This window comes from Bubalus kerabau, chromosome 9 (genome assembly GCF_029407905.1).
Source record: "Bubalus kerabau isolate K-KA32 ecotype Philippines breed swamp buffalo chromosome 9, PCC_UOA_SB_1v2, whole genome shotgun sequence".
In the NCBI taxonomy this organism is placed as follows: Eukaryota; Metazoa; Chordata; class Mammalia; order Artiodactyla; family Bovidae; genus Bubalus; species Bubalus kerabau.
The window spans coordinates 20,816,285-20,833,835 of NC_073632.1; the positions used below are offsets into that span (position 1 = coordinate 20,816,285).

General features: G+C 39.7%; 1 protein-coding gene across 2 annotated transcripts in view; it reads left to right on the forward strand.

The window, feature by feature from the left end:
- MTO1 (mitochondrial tRNA translation optimization 1) overlaps window positions 1–17,000 on the forward strand; it is a 28,832-nt gene extending 11,832 nt beyond the window's left edge. The window contains exons 10-13 of one of the 2 annotated variants that reach the window (XM_055534801.1): window positions 3,600–3,718; window positions 6,426–6,586; window positions 8,422–8,572; window positions 16,435–17,000. In XM_055534801.1, coding sequence (XP_055390776.1) covers window positions 3,600–3,718; window positions 6,426–6,586; window positions 8,422–8,572; window positions 16,435–16,535 — 532 coding nt within the window. In that variant the 3' untranslated portion in view covers window positions 16,536–17,000. Of the gene's footprint in view, window positions 1–3,599; window positions 3,719–6,425; window positions 6,587–8,421; window positions 10,040–16,434 lie in introns of those variants that run through there. The other variant, XM_055534802.1, reaches the window with a different exon arrangement.
- The last annotated feature ends 551 nt before the right edge of the window (window positions 17,001–17,551 follow it).

Below are 17,551 nucleotides of genomic sequence, written 5' to 3' on the forward strand. Positions count from 1 at the left end.
TGTAAGCTAACGCAGGGAAGGGGGTTGGAAGGTGGGTTTAGAAGGTATAAACCTACAATCATTGTATCTTAGAAGCACACATGCTGACTTGATCTTGGTCCTGTGTCTCCAGTATGTTTTTTGTTTATAGTTTTCTTTTTCTTAGTCCTTGTTTTGCTTGTGAGGAAATTTGTAGACTTAATGGTATATTCATTTTAATGCCACTTTTTATCATCCACAATCTCTCTAAGTGCTCTCTCTCTTTTTAACTAACAGCCAGGCATAACATGTCTTTGACTTTCATCTCATCACAGTGTTTTTTTGTTTACAACTTGTGTTCCCAAATTTTCATTTTCATGAGAATTTCCCAAGGCACTGGCACCACTGAAGAGGAGAATAAGCAGGTTTTTAATTATAGTAACAGTAAATAATCGGCTTCCCAGGTGGCGCTAGTGGTATAGAACCCGCCTGCCAATGCAGGAGATCTAAGAGATGTGGGTTCGATCCCTAGGTCAGGAAGATCCCCTGGAAAAGGACATGGCAACCCACTTCAGTATTCTTGCCTGGAGAATCCCACAGACACAGGAGCCTGGCGGGCTACAGTCCATAGGGTAGTAAAGAGTCAGACATGACTGAAGTGACTTAGCAACAATAAATAATAAAGAATCTGCATGGTTGTCACCCAAACCAGGGGGTCTCATTCACAGGAAAGACAGTTTGGTTCACAGATAAGGGTGGCAGATTTATTTGTGTACCAGTTAAGTGGTACTGGGAGATGGTAGTAGAATAAGCATAGTTTTATATTTCACTCTGTTGTCCAGCTATTTGTTTAAATTTAAAAGGGTGTATTATTATTTCAAGCTTTTCAGAAGAATTTATAGCATTATGCTTCATTTAGGTCAAATATTGCACTGTGTTAGATTTTATATAATTAGAATTTTCATTCAATGTGACTCATGTGGATTGAGGTCATAGTGAGAGCAAGGGAAGTGATTGTTTTCAACACAGTTTAGAATGCTAATTGATGAATAAAAATATGAAAAAGGAGGGGGCTGTCAGCTTTATAGTTTTACCTAATCCCAAGAGTACCCATTTTGTTAAGGTAACTTTTTTTAAAACAGTAATTTGACCAAATGCTTTTCTTGTTAATTTCAGGTGTCTTTCAGAAGGAAACAGGGACCTCATCCTCCTGTTTGATTTTAGTAGAATATTTATAGTCTAGTGTTGAGCCTCCCTGAAAGAACTCACTTGATCAGTTCCTAGATATATAAAGCTAGAAAGATAGAAAATTGGTCCAAGGACATGTATTGTGTCTGCCGCACACATAGCAAGCTGTGCGCCAGGCACTGAGGAGTGGGACTGGACTTTGAGCTACCGTTTTGACAGAAGAGATCCACAGAGCATGCGCGCACACATTCCTGTCAGGATCATAGGGAGATGCACTGATGCGTCAGGTAGTGCAGAAACTGTCTCGTGTTCTGCAGGAGTGTGCTAACTTGTCCTTCAGTGGCAGCCCTCTGTACTCTGAGGCTTAGGCTTCATTCAAAGCTGTTCTTGAAGTTTGGACCTGCAAATAGCTCCAAGCCTTCTAAACAAATTGTTTAAAAGCCTTTTAAAAGATGTATTTATTTTTGGCTGCTCTGGGTCTTCACTGCTGCCTGTGGGCTTTTTCTAGTTGCAGCAAGCGGAAGCTGCTCTTCACTGTGGTACCAGGGCTTCTCATTGCAACGGCTTCTCCTGTCTACGAGCACAGGCTTCAGTAGTCACAGCTGGTAGGCTCCAGAGTGCTGGGTCGGTAGTTGTGGCTCACAGGCTTAGTTGCCCCACAGCCTGCAGGATCTTCCCAGACCAGGGATCAAACCCACGTGCCCTGCATTAGCAGGCAGATTCTTAACTTTAACACTGGACCACCAGGGAACCCTAAAACCTTCTTAAAAGTTAAATGGTCATAGGCTTTTCTTTGAGGTCACCATCCTCTAAGATTCCTCTCTTTTTGGTTAGTCATTAGGAGATGTGTTCCTGTATGTTCTGTAATTTTTTTATTTTATTTTTGGCCACCCTGGGTCTTCGTTGCTACATGCAGGCTTTCTCTGGTGTGACTGGTGTGGGCTGCTCTCAAGTTGCAGAGCATGGGCTTCTTGTTGTGATGGCTTCTCATGTCTCAGAGCACCAGTTCCAAGGCGAGTGAGCTCTGTAGTTCTGGCACACAGGCTCAGTTGCCCCATAGCATGTGGGATCTCCCCAGACCAAGGATTAAACCCATGTTCCCTGCATTAGCAGGTGATTCCTAACCACTGAGCCACCAGGGAAGTCTTGGTTCTATAATTTCTGAAAGAACAACCCCTTTTCTTGTGGAGTTGAGGGTTATTTGGTTTCATTGTATCAACAGCTTATCTGATGAGACTTCTGAAATTAATTGACATAATTCATCTTGTGGAGCACACCAAAGTTGACAGCTCCTTGTGGGAAGAGGTGTCTGGCCTTTCCTAGACTGTCTGAGATGAGACAGGCCTCTGCAGAGAATGTGACACATGACTGTGGTGATAGAATGAGCTGTAAAAAAATAAAAATAAAAAAATAAACACATCTGGGAGGCCTGAAGGGACTTGGAATCCTGGGATGGGCAGATTTGACTTTCTTTTGACTTAATAAATTAATTGGTTTAATTGATTTTGGGTGGACAGAGTTGATCAAAAAAGCAATCTATTGAAAGAGGGAAAGGGCAAAGTAAATAAAAATAAAGTTAAGGCAGTAAGTGTACTGTAAGGAAAGTGTACAGATCAGTGAAACCTTGTGAGAACCAAGCAAAATGAGAAGGAAACTGCAGGGTATTTTCCAGTCTTGGAACAAGCAGATCCCCTTTAGTTGGTTCTAAGCATGCGTGTAGAAGGATGACGCATTCACCGGACATGGGCTTAACGTGACTTAGATGTAAATTCTTAGGGAGTTCAATCACAGCCTTGTTTTCAGAGGATATTCTGTCCTAATAGGAAAGCTCCAGAGGACAAATGGATTGTTGCAGTACCACTTTACCAACTACTTACCCCTCTTGATAAAGGAAAGGAGTTGAGAATCACATGCTCTCTTTCAAAAAATTGCAGAGGAAGGAACACTTCCAAACTCATTCTATGAAGCCACCATCACCCAGATAACAAAAGCAGACAAAGACATCACAAAAAAAGAAAATTACAGGCCACTATTACTGATAAACATAGATGCAAAAATCCTCAACAAAATTCTAACAGAATTCAGCAACACATTAAAAAGATCATACACCATGATCAAGTCGGGTTTATCCCAGGGATGCAAGGATTCTTTAATATACACAAATCAATCAATGTGATACACCATATCAACAAATTGAAAGATAAACACCATATGATAATCTCAGTAGATGCAGAAACGCTTTCGACAGAATTCAGCCTGAGAATCACATGCTGATCTCCTGGAGGTCCCGCTGTGTCGCAGATGCTGCTGTTTGCTCAGTGTACTTGGGGAAAATTAGAAATATATTGATATTATTTATTCTGAGATTTGGTATTACTTTCAAGGAATTTTGTTCTTAATCTGCCTGATATGATATGGACCCTTGTGTTAATGAAACTTTTCTGTGTTTGTAGAGCTCTTGATGTTCTGAAGTATGAGGAAGTTGACATGGAGTTGTTGGCCAGGGCTGTTCCAGAGCCCTTGAAGAAGTACACCCAATGTAGAGAGCTGGCCGAAAGACTGAAAATAGAAGGTAGAAAATTTTTTACTTAGGATGTCTGTATGCTCTCTTCTTCGTTTGTGCAAATAATGAATGAATTGCAGATACACAGAGAGCTCTGTGTCAAGAGGAGCCATAATTACCATAAGACCAGCATCGTCTTAGGCTCTGACCACTCAGAGTAGGTTTCCCAGGTAGCATTGTAACACATCATAATGTGTTAGGAAGGCTCCACCCCAGGCCCACTGAGTGAGCATTTGCATTTTAACAAGATCCCTAGGAGATCTGTGTGTATATTTCATGTTGGGAAGTGCCACTGTAGAGCTGTCCTTTTAAAAAAAAAAAAACTTAAATCTTTTTTCCTTTTGAACTTTTTTTTTTAATGTTTTCTCCACTTAAATGTTCTACTAATGAGGAAAATAATGCTATCTTTGGCTTTGATGATATAATACTCTTCTATTAACAAAGACTTATTTTGTATCAGGCAAAGAAGTTCACATTCTGCCCCTGTATGTTATAACATTTGGCGTGCTCTCATATTCTTGGTCAGTATATTGACCATCAAAGTCACATGTGACTTTTGGAGTTGTACTGCAATTTTTAATTTTTTCTTTATAAAAAAAATTTCAGGACTTCCCTGGTGATTAAGACTCCATACGCCAAATGCAGGGGGCGCAGATTTGATCCTCAGTCAGGGAAGATCCCGCATGCCAAAAAAAAAAATTCAAACAGAAATACTGATAATAGCATTAGCTTCTGCATTGTGATAGAAGATTTTTTTTTTCCTCCACTGGAAAATTGTGTGCAGAAAAAGTCAGGGAACAGAATGAGATGGGAGAGAAGGGTAGGAAAAGCAGGATAAAAGGTGGACTGTTTAAACAGGAAAGGCCTTCAGGCTCCTTGGGGACCAGCAAAGGTGGTGAGAATGCTGCAGTCCTAGCAGTAACATTTTCTTTCAGTTCCAGAGAGGTCTGTTACCTTACTATGCTTTGACTGCTTATATAGAATGACCCAAGGGCTGCCTATCATTCTTCCAAATGAACATGCCCTGGTCATTTGCTAATGTGTAAGAAGTATTGTTAACCTTATATCTCAACATCATGATCTTTCTATTGAGTAAAAGTTACTTTATTAAACATTTAGGCCATTAGCATCTGGGAAAAGGTGATTAAACTCTGTATTTAAACTTGGTTTGCAGTTTTACTGTGTCCAATAAATGGTCCAAAATAATTATCTTCAACTTGTTTATAGGAAACCCTGACTTCAGCCATGGAGTAGTTACTGTTTTGCTTTGTTCTTTAAGACTGGCGTATATAAAGACTCTAACTAATACCCATGGCTTAAAAGAAACCACACTAGGTTAAAATATAGCGTATATCAGTAGTTTTCAAATTACTACCTAGATCCTCCACTAGATAAGTTGTTTTTTTTTTTTTTAATGTGGACCATTTAAAAAATCTGTTGAATTTATTACAATATTGCTTCTGTTTTATGTTTTGGTTTTTTTGGCCCTGAGGCGTGTGTGATCTTAGCTTCCTGACCAGGTATCAGACCTGCACCCCTTGAATTGGAAGGTGAAGCCTTAACCACTGGACTGCCAGGGAAGTCCTTAGACAAGTTTCTTCAAGGCAGAAATCAGTTTCAGATTCTTTGTACTATCTCTCATGTTTTGCTATACATATTTGAAAAAGTAAATATATCTTTAACATATACATTATTTATATTCTGTGATCCTATAGTCTATTCCTGAGTCATAAAATTTCATTACAATTTGTCATGCTGATGTGTTATATGTTATATTAATCCCTTTACATGAATTATTTCATTTGATAATTAAAAAGTGTCATGTGAAGGATAGCTACTAGCATTATGTCTTAATTTACAGATAGTTATAACTTGCCCAGGGTCACACAGTTGGGGAGTGGCAGAACTGGGCTTTGAACCTAGTATATCTGTCTACAAGGCCGGTGCACCTCACAGCTCTCCTTTATTGTCAAAAAGACCATCATAAGTTTCTGGGTCAGCCCATAATATTTCTAGATAACATGGCTGAGGCCCAGAAGTATCATGATGTGCTCATTGTCAGAGGGTAATTTATTGGTAGAGCCAGGCTCAGAGCTGAGATTTTCTGGCTACCAGTCAAGTGATGGAAGCAGAAGCTGCCAGAACCTCTAGGGAAGACTTGCTTTTACCTCAGTATAGGTTTTAAAACAGGTCTTGGATTTATTTTTCTAAGAATGGAATGCTTTAATTACAAAATAATTGCTGAATTGTCTTTCGAACTTCACTCTGAATAAAACTTCAGTTAATTTATTTAAATTATATGTTATCATCCAAGAATATATACTTTTAACAATTATAGCTTTATTTGAAAACCATCTTCTTGGAGAAACACCTAATCTTTAGAACTTCAAACCTATAGCCTGTTGAAGCAAGTGTTCCACCAAAATTTGCATTGAGAAAGAAAGCAATTTTTTTTTTTTTACTTAAAACTTTCTAGGTTTTTTAAATGAGAAGGACATGGAATAAACTGCCAGACAGAATATTGTAGTTAATACACAGGATACTCCCTCTCTTTATTTTAACCTCAGTCTCCTCTTCTGCGAAAGGGAATACCTACCCACCTATCGTGGTACTAAAATCATATATGCAAAAGCTCCCCGTAAATTGTAAAAAGCTAGAAACATGTAGGTTGTTAATATTATCTGAGTATCACAACATAATTAATTTTGTTCACCAGCTACTTATGAATCAGTACTGTTCCATCAGCAACAAGAAATAAAGGAAGTTCAGAGAGATGAAGCTCTCCAACTGCCAAAGGACCTAGATTATTTGACTCTCAAGGATATATCTTTGTCCTATGAAGTTCGAGAGAAGCTCCATTTCAGTCGCCCACAGACGGTAAGAAAACAGGCAGTGGATAGGAACAGATCATAAAGAGCCAATGCTTTAATTTTTAAAAGCTGGATTTGTAGTGGCCATATAACTAATGTTTTATTTCATCATAAAAAGCTTAACCTCTTATTTTCATATACTCTTTGTATAACAGGTGTCATTATATTTTTTATGAGAGATAAAAAAAGCTTAGTCTAAGTATCTGGAAGTCAAGAATTGGGTTGATTATAATTAGCCAACCATGTGCATGCTTGTTTATATGCATGACTTAAACTACTTTGGGTTAAAATAGAATACATGTCAGTGGTTTTCAGATCACTGCTTGGATCCCTCTAAGGAGTTCCCTAGTGTTGCCTTGGGAGCCAGTAGAAGGAAGTAGAGGGCCAGAGAGGCCCCCCACCCATGATCCTGTGTGTGTCTGTGTGTGGTTTGTATTTGCATGAGTACATGGGCACCGTGCTGTACACATCTGTTAAAAACTTCAGCATACAGTATTGAATTCGTAATAACAAATATTTCAAGACTTGTAGGCTGTATTTATTGATTCTGAGATACATTTTTAACATCTCTGAGTTGTAGCTTAAAAATTGATGGTGTGTCATAGTTTAATGGGCATTGCGTTGGGTTTTTTTTTTCAGTGGTTCATAAAATTAAGGGGTACTTAACCAGGAGAAGGCGATGGCACCCCACTCCAGTACTCTTGCCTGGAAAATCCCGTGGACGGAGGAGCCCAGTAGGCTGCAGTCCATGGAGTCGCTCAGAGTCGGACAGGACTGAGCTACTTCACTTTCACTTTTCACCTTCATGCATTGGAGAAGGAAATGGCAACCCACTCCAGTATTCTTGCCTGGAGAATCCCAGGGACAGGGGAGCCTGGTGGGCTGCCATCTATGGGGTCGCACAGAGTCAGACACGACTGAAGCGACTTAGCAGTAGCAGTAGCAGTAACAAAACCATGGCCTGCAAAAATTTTTGAAAAGATTTTTTTTAAAGAGGAGTGATTTCATCAACTAACATGGTATTCTTAGTCATAGTCATCATGGAAAGCAGCAGAGAGGCCTTAAGTTTTATAGCTGTATCTTACTCATTTTGGGTTATGTTTTTGTGGATAATCATAGGCTGCACTGCCCAATATGATAGCCGCTAACCAAGTGCAACCATTTACAGTAATTAAAATGAAATAAAGTTAAAAATTCAACTCCTCAGTCATAATAGCCACATTTCAGATGCTCAGTAGCTACAAAAGGCTATTGGCTGTCATACTGGACAGTTATCATATTTTTACACTGCCAGTGTTACAGAAATTTTCCATTATCACAGAAAAGTTCAGTTGCATTGTATTGGTCATCACAGTTCACCTCTTAACCAAAATTCTGAAATACCATAAGCTCTGACAAACGTTTTCTACAGAGTCATTTGGTGGCAAAACAGACCTGAACTGATATGAGGTCTCTATACCACTTGGAGTGAATAAGTCATACATTTCACTGCAAAAATATACCATAGAAATATTACTGAGATTAGTCATAGGGTGCTGACCAACACACTGCTAGTGATGTTAGTTTAGTTTAACGAAAAGAAAATTAACATCTGTTAATTACATGATCTTAGACAAGTCATTTTAATATCTCTTAGTCTCAGTTTCCCCTGTTTTTAAAGCGAAGAGATTAATTATAACCATATTTCTTTTATCTACTTTCTAAAGTTATTTTGACAATACATTAAGATAAAGTTTTGAAAATATTTTATAAACTGTAACATACAGATCATTATCAGGAGGAAAATAAATTTGCTTATAACTAACATAGCTCATTTATGTTTCTCGTGGATTTAATTCCTAGATTGGGGCTGCCAGTCGTATACCTGGAGTGACAGCTGCTGCCATCGTCAACCTGCTCAGATTTGTGAAGACCACTCAGCAAAGACAGGCAGCTATGGATAGAGCTCCCAAAACTGATCAACAGTTACGTGATACAGACAGACTTGAAGAGAGTCAGTTATAGCTTTCTATTCATAGAAGAGTTAATCTGAACAAGAGTGTAGACAGGAGATAAGAAGTATTTATATTTAGCACCTGTTAAAATAACTTTATTAGGTTTTGTGGCTTTGTCATTAATTTGTAAATAGGTTATAATTCTGCTTTTTTGTATATCTGAAAAAATAGTTATAAAGTCTATTTATACTCTTTCTTTAAGGTGTTCTAATACAGTATACCTACTAATATAAGTTTGGGCAGTGTTCATCAAAGAGAGATACAGTGGAACTAAAACTGAATCTGGAAAAAAAAAAATCTCAGCTTGCGGATTTGCCTACTCATAAGGACAAATTTACTGGGAATTCCCTGGTGGTCCAGTGGTTAGAACTCCGCACTTCTACTGTAGGGGACCCAGGTTGGAACCCTGGTCAGGGAAATAAGATCTGCGTGGTGTGGCCAAAAATAATAAGAACTTTGTCCGTAAAAGGTACCAAATTAAAAGTCTTATCTTTCAACTAGTTTTGAAAGTTGGCAGGCTTCTGCTTAGTTATGTTATTTCAAAGCCCTAAAATTCTTAAGGCTAAAAATTTGAAACTGTACAAAATCATCCAGAATCATTCAGCTAATTTCCAGTGCTGGCTGCAGCATGGCGACTAAAGTTCCCCTATTGAAAGTCAGAATTGACAGAAAACTCTGGCGCTGGGACTCTCCAGTACTTGTGATACATGGTTACTGGGGTTAGGAGGGGTGACCAGCCGGGTCTTTGGCTAGCTCCTCAGACACCTTGACCTTTCTTCACTGACTAGAGGATGAATGTAGCCAAGTGGACAAGAGGACCCTACTTATCCTTGGAAATGCCAACTCAGACCTTTCCTGTCAGTCCAGGGAGAAGCTCCCATATCAGCCTCAAGCCAAAGCAGGTATCTCAGACAGTTCTAAGCGCCCTGAAATCACTAGTGTGATTTCAGTGGGTGTGGGGCAAATACCTTCTTACTATAATCATGTATAGCCTCTTGGATGTAGCTCGGTTTCCATGGGTTTCATCTAATTTTGTCTTTCCATAACACGGTCCAGATCAGTAGCAAGTAAAAAGCATTGGGTTAGCCAAAAAGTTTGTTCGGAAGATGTTACAGAACACCCCGAGTGAACTTTTTGGCTAACCCAATATGTGTAATGCTGGATGTTTTAGTAATGATGAGTTCTTTTTGATACTTGATGTAGTAATTTCAGTAAGTGGTAACTTTTAGTTATTATGGCCATTCCTAGGCAGAATTCTTACCACAGAGGCATATTGAGTACACTTCTGCATGGTGTTTGTTAAAAGAGGGTATTTTGTACTAGTGTTTATCACTGGGGGGAACCATTGATTGTAAACTTTTCTTTTTCTGGCTAATTGCAGGGGTAAAAGCAGTGAGTGGGGTGCTTATTGAATGGAATATAGCAAAAATTGATTTTGAGGAAATAAATTCCTAAATGCTTTGGAAGGTTCTCGACAGCTGTAATTTGGGCCTAGTGACACCACATATAAAGAAGCTTGGGTTTTATAATGTGATTTCATTACAGTAGTAACTATCTTACTGAAAAATGTTTGATAGAAAACATGTTTTAGGTTCTGCATTTAGTTTAGCATATAAAACCTCTTTAAATCCACAATTTAAAATATGTTGTTACATATATTATACAAAATTATCTCACTTAACAGAATATTTCAGAACAAACCAGCTGAAAATGTAACCTTAGTCCAGTTACTCCATGGGAATCCCCCAACAATGACAACAGCCAGCATCCAACAGAAGTTGGCCTTATGATTTCCTCCACCCACCGCAGACCACATAGCCTGGGAGTTTGAAAAGCTGGGCACATACTGAAGTTCATTTCAACAGGAACACCAAACTTAAAATGAGGAAATGAGGGATTTCCCTGGTGGTCCAGTGGTTAAGAATCTGTGCTTCCAACGCAGGGAGCATGGTTTGATCCCTGGTCAGGGAACTAAGATGTTACGAGCCACACTGAGCAGCCAATAAAGGAAATGACTAAGAAACACTAAGCATTTGTCAAATTGGTTGAGGAGGGAGAGAATATGAACATAAGGACCTATGCTAAATGAAACCATCACAGCCTTGAATTACGAAGTTACCTTATAGACAAGTGTTTTAGTTATATTACTGATTGTTTTAAACTGGTTTGTCATTTTTGAGTTTCAGCCTCCATTGGAATAGCCATGACTTTTCCCCTTCAGGAATTTCAACTCCTAGAAGAATGCCCTGCTCAGGAGAAGTGGTCAGAAGTACCAGGAAAGCCACCAGCAGACTAGGGGTTCCCTCTGAGTTGGCAAAGCTGCTTACACTAGAAGGTACACAGTATCGATAAACTTTCCCCAAGCTCCCTCTTCACAGTCTTCTCTTGTTGCACTTACCTCATCCACCTTAATTTTTAATACCTGTCTTACTCTAACTTACTCATATTAACATGTAAACCTCTTCAATGTAGGCAGTGGCATGGTTGTAGACAGTCAGAACATGTTTTTTGAATAAATGAAAAAATAGTACTAAAGGCAAGAGATGGCAAAACTAAAACTTAACTGAATAATTAAATGGGATAAAAAGATTTATAACATATTAAGAACTGCATACTTAAGCGTTTGCCTTTCTCTGTCTCTCTCTTCTGTCTTCACATTCTCTTCAGTTTCATTTCCTCTATCTTTCTGTACTGTTATCCCTGCTTATCACTGCTCCTGATATGATACTAAAGCCTATATTTTATATTCAAGCTATTTTATTCAATCAGAAAATATTTCCTAACTTAAAAGCCAGATTAAAGACACAATTGAGGAAATTCCCTGGCAGTCCAGTGGTAAGGACACAGTGCTTTCATTGTCAGGGCCTAGGTTTGATCCCTAGTCAGGGAACTAAGATCCAATAAGCCACATGGTACAGCAAAAAAGTAAAAAGCATTTGAAAGAAAATTAAAATGGGCAAAAGGCTTGAATAGACATAGCTCCAAAGAAGATATACAAATGGCCAATGACCCTGTGAAAAGATGCTGAACATCCCTAGTCATTAGGAAAGTGCAAATCAAAACCAGAATGAGGGACTCCCTAGACTGTCCAGTGTCCAGACTTAAGCTTACACTGTAGGGGCATGGTTTCTCTCCCTGGTCAGGGAACTAAGATTCTAAATGCTGCACAGTGTGGCCAAAAAAAAGAGATACCATTTCATACCTGTTAGGATGGATTTTAACAATCAGGAAATAATAAATGTTGGGACTAACGTGGTGGTCCAGTGGCTAAAACTGCCCTCTCAGTAAAGGGAGCATGGGTTCGATCCTGGTGGGGGAACTGGATCCCACATGCTGCAACTAAAGATCCCTGGTGCCACAACAAAGATCCAAGATCCAGCATGCCACAGACAAGACCCAGTGCAGCAAAATAAATACATAATATATTTTTTAAAAAGAACAACAAATGTTGAGAACACTGTGGAGAAAATGGAACACTTAGAAGTGCTGGTGGAAGTGTAAAATGGTGTAGCCACTTTGGAAAACTGGGTGACAGTTCCCCTCAAAAGTAGAGTTACCGTATGACCCTGAAACCTCACACATATATATTCAACAGTATTGAAAGCAGGGTCTGAGATCTGTTCAAGGGTCATGTTCATAGCGTTATTCACAATAGCCTAAGGTGGAAGCAACCTAAGTACATCAACAGATGTATGGATAAACAATGTATATACATGCAATGAGATATTTTTCAGCGTTTTGAAAGGAAGCAAATTCTGACACAAGCTACAACTTGGACAAACTTTGAGGACATTATGCTAACTGAAATAAGCCAGTCACAAAAGGACAAACTCTGTATTATCCCACTTACATGGGGTATTTAGAGTAGTTACATTTACAGAGACAAAGCAGAATGGTTATTGCCAGGAGTTGGGGCAAGGGAGGAATGGGAATTTACTGTTTGATAGAGTTTCAGTTCTGCAAGATGAAGAGTTCTGCAGGAGGATGGTGTTAATGGTTGCACAACAATGTGAATGTACTTAACACCACCTTACAGTTAAAAACAATTTAAGATGTTGGGATTTCATCTGGTGATCCACTGGCTAAGACTCCACGCTCCCAATGCTGGGGGCCTGGGTTTGATCCCTGGTCAGGGAACTAGATCCTACATGCCACAACTAGAAGTTTGCAAGCCACAACTGAAAAAAAAAAAAAAAAATCCCACGTACTGACGATCCCTTGTGCTGCAACTAAGACCTGGCACAGCCAAATAAATTTAAAAAAAAAACTGATTAAGATGTTAAAATTTATATTGTATAACAATTTTAAAAGCCATGAATTAACTTGTATCTCAGACTCCAAAACCTGCTGATTGATAACTTACCCCCTTCTTATTTCTAAAAATTGAGATATTTTAAAGAGAAGGGTCTGAGGAAAAGGCATATTGCATTTAAATGTTAAACCCCAGTTATTTCTGTCCCATCAAGGGGACCAGAAGAAAACTTTTTCCTATTAACTAAGACAAATCACATAACCCCATAGGGAGAATTATGCTTTTCGTTGTTGTTCAGTCGTTAAGTCATGTCCAGCTCTCTACAACCCCTTAGGCTGCAGCATGCCAGGCCTCTCTGTCCTTCACCATCTCCCTGAGCTTGCTCAAACTCAGGTCCATTGAGTCTTTATGCCATCCAACCATCTCATCCTCTGTTGCCTCTCCCTCTGCTTTGTCTTCAGTCTTTCCCAGGATCAGAGTCTTTTCCAATGAGTTGGCTCTTTGCATCAGGTGGTCAAAGTATTGGAGCTTCAGCTTCAGCATCAGTCCTTCCAGTGAATATTCAGGGTTGATTTCCTTTGGGATTGACTGGTTCCATCTTGTTCAAAGGACTCTCAAGAGTCTTCTGCAGCACCACAATTCGAAAGCATTCTTTGGTGCTCAGCCTTCTTTTAAACGAGTAGCTACTACCTAATAACGTTTACTGTGTGTCAGATACGAAGTTAAGAGCTTTACATGGATTCTTGCTCTTTAACCCATGATAGAGCAGTTATCTTCCTGTTCTACAGACAAGAGAAACAACACTTGGAAACGTTAAGAAACACTGCTGGTGTCTTCCTGATAGCCATGTCTGTGCACTGCCCTCCTCCTTGCCTAAAGAACCCTGCTTTCGTTCACTCTTTGCTTCTGCAGCCCCAGAAGCTTAAACTCATTAGTTTAGAGTAATCTTGGTCATGGCAGCCCCCCAGCATTTGGTCTAGGCCTGAGGCTGGTGTGCAAACTGACCCAATGAGTTGGAAAGGCAGTCCTCTAGGTAGCGTTTTTGCTTTTTAAAAGGGCACCTGTTTTTAAGGTGGTATGTTCTGAAATTAGATTCTTGTACCCTTTTGTGAACATACTCAAGACCACTGAATTGTACGCTTTAAAAGGGTGAATTTTATAGTGACATATATCAATAAAGCTGTTATAAAAAAATAAAGGAAGTATGTATGATTGGCAAGCCCTTGAGCAGTGATTTTTTAATCTTTTAAAAAAATGTTTAAAAAAAAATATATATATATTTTTTCATTTGGCTGTGCCAGGCTTTAATTGTAGCATGCAGAATCTAGTTCCCCAACCAGGTATCTAACCTAGGCTCCCTGCATTGGGAGCATGGAGTCTTAGACACTGGACCACGAGGGATGTCACTGAACAGTGATTCTTAGACCCAGATGTGTATATGTGCTAAGTTGCTTCAGTTGTATCTGACTCTCCTATGGACTGTAGCCTGCCAGGCTCCTCTGTCCATGGTATTCTCCAGGCAAGAATACTGGAATGGGTTGTCATGCCCTCCTCCAGGGGTCTTTCTGACCCAAGGATCAAACCTGCGTTTCTTCTGCATTGGAAAGCAGTTTCTTTACTACTAGTGCCTCTTAGGAAGCCCCAAAACCTAGTTGAAAAATGTGAAAGTCACATCCGACTCTTTGCAACCCCATGGACTATACAGTTCATGGAATTGTACAGGCCAGAATAGTGGAGTGGGTAGCCATTTCGTTCTCCAGGGGATCTTCGCAACCCAAGGATTGGACCCAGCTTTGCCACACTGCAGGCAGATTCTTTACCAGCTGAGCCAGCAGGGAAGCCCAAGAACACTAGAATGGGTAGCCTATCCCTTCTCCTGCAGATCTTCCTGACCCAGGAGTCAAACCAGGGTCTCCTGCACTTCAGGTTCTTTACAGTTGATCTAGTTAGACACCAGAATTTTCAATACTAGCTTGTAGACAGCCAACTTCATCACACGCAATTCTAATTTAGTTTCCCTGGAAATGTCTTGGCATCTGGCAGGTCAGTTTCTCTCTCTTCCTGAGTTCCTGTCTTGTTACAACAAAAATTTAGAGCTGTCGTTAAAGAGTATAAAAAACAACACAAGTTATAGCTCAGTTCAGCTCAAGCAGACAGATCTTTTATTAAACAGACACTCCCAAGACATGGGAGCAGGCTGATCCTAAAGGAGTCTTCCTCATTCTTCAACGTGATCCCACTTGGCTTCCCCTTTTTGTACTTCCAGTCTCCTCCTTTTGGTTATGTTGTGTGCAAAGTAGGGCTTATACCCACCACCAATCAATGAAAGGGAATGCAAATGAGCATATGCTTAAGGCCAGTTGATAATTGTAAGTTATATAACAGCAGGCTCTGTTATGTCTTCCCATATGTCTTCCAATAATTTAGTGTGTTAAAATTAGATGTAGAATATTCCTAAATCCTTACTGGGCTCCTAACTGCCTAAAGTTCCTTGGGAAAGCCCCTGTGGTTATTTTGTATCCACTGTGTGCCTAGGGCACATGCGCACCAGTTGAAAAGTCTGTGGTTTTTAGCATATGTCAGCTCTCCTGGGTGCATCTGGGCTGGAGCTTAGAGATCAGCCTGCCTCCCTTTCAGCCAAGCCTCCCCTTGTTGCTCATGTCTAACTTCCTTCCTAACACATCTGTGTTTCTGATGCTCAGCCAACTGTGAGAATCACTGACTTTCCTTCATAAATAAATATCCACTCAGTAGCTTGTGGCAGAAACAAAGCTATAACTTTATAATGTGTGATGGCTCAGGAACCTAGATGACAAATAATTTGTACTGTTGAAGGAAGTACTAGAGCAGTTCAGTTGCGCAGAAAAGTGAACTCACATTGTTACAGAAATCAAGTCTAAAAGCTGTTCCAGCTTGCAGTCAGAGGTGGGCTATGGTAATTTGTGGGCAAGGCCACATTGTTTTATTTTTTCAAATTTTTTTCAAATTGTACACTTTTTTGGATATACTTGATGCCTGTGGACAAATATATATATAGGTTGAGATCCTGCGCCTCTTGACCTGCTTATTTTTTGGCTGTGCTGGGTCGCTGCTACGCTGGCTTTTCTCTGGTTGCAGAGAGTGAGAGCTACTGTCTAGGTGGGTGCTCGGGCTTCTTACTGCGGTGGTTTCTCTTGTCGTGGAGCACAGGCTCCGGCAGGTGCAGTGCGTGGGCTCGGTACTTGTGGTTCCTGGGCTCAAGAGCACAAGCTCACTAGTCATGGTGCATTGGCTTATTTGCTCCGCTGCATGTGGAATCTTCCCAGACCAGGGATCGAACCTGTGTTCCGCATTGGCAGGCGGATTCTTTACCACTGAGCCACCTGGGAAGCCCTGAGGTCCTATGTTTTTATGCCATAAAGAAAAAAATGCAACTATTTTAATCTAGAAACCTCATTTTTGACTGTCACTGAGCTAAATCAACATTTTTATAACTGCTGTCTGCAATCATTATCAGATCATGAAATTAGTTTTTTGTCATATGCAGCAAGTGTTCTAATACTTTTGTTTCAGTAATGTATATACAAATTGTATTTCATAAATTTTAAGAGGCATATTTGTTCCATGTAGGAAATGGCAACCTGCTCCAGTATTCTTGCCTGGAAAATTCCACGAACAGAGGAGGATGGTGGGCTACAGTGCATGGGATCACAAAAGTTGGACATGACTGAGCGACTGAGCACACACACACATACATTCCTCAAGTTTTTCTAAAAAGCTTTTAAAAACAAGACATTGGTCTCTCCCTATGCTGTACCTGATTAAGTGATGTGATTTAAATGTAATTCCAAGTTGCTGTTGAGCATGAATCTCAGATACTCTGACTTCACAATGCCTGTCACTTTCAAGTAGGTTTTTTCCTCCCAGGAAAGGTCCTCCACTGGATAAAGTGTTTCTTCCTCCTTGTTAAACAATATAGGGTAGAAGTCTGTTTTGGCTTACCCTTCAGTTCCCACAGTCACTCTTTACAGACCATTTCATACTATGCATTTATGGAGTTATGCTTTTTTTAAGTGTTTGCTAGACTATTTTTTAAAATCCAGTGCCTCCTGATTAATTCATTTTTAGTCTTACGTTGGTTTTTCTTTTAATTCTCTTTTAGAGTTAGTCTGTACCCTTTTATAAATTTTCAAAAATTTATTTTTGGCTACACTGGGTCTTCATTGCTGCATGTGGGCTTTTTCTAGTTTTGGTGTGCAGGCCTCTCATTGCAGTGGCTTCTCTTGTTGCAGAGCTCAGGCCCTAGGGCCTTCAGTAGTTGTAGCTCACAGGCAGCACGTGTAATCTTCCTGGACCAAGGATAGAAGCCGTGTCCCCTGCATTGCACAGCAGATTCCTAACCACTTGATCACCAGGGAAGTCCAGTCTATACCCTTTTAATACATGGGAAATTGAAAATTTTAAATGCATAAATATACATAAAAACACACTGCATAAATTTAAAACGAAACATTTCTAGACTCTATTTAATACAAGATCAGACTATGTATGTGTGTGCAAGCATGTGGTGTTTCAAACAATGAAACTTAACTGATCTTTTTTCCAATTTTATACAGAAAAACCTCAAGGGGGGCAATTTAACAAACTGCAGAAACAGGTATCAGAGCTTTGAAGAAAAAAACTTATAAGCAGTTATATAAAATATGAGAAATTGAGTTCCAAGAGATGCATCCCCTAGACTCAAAGA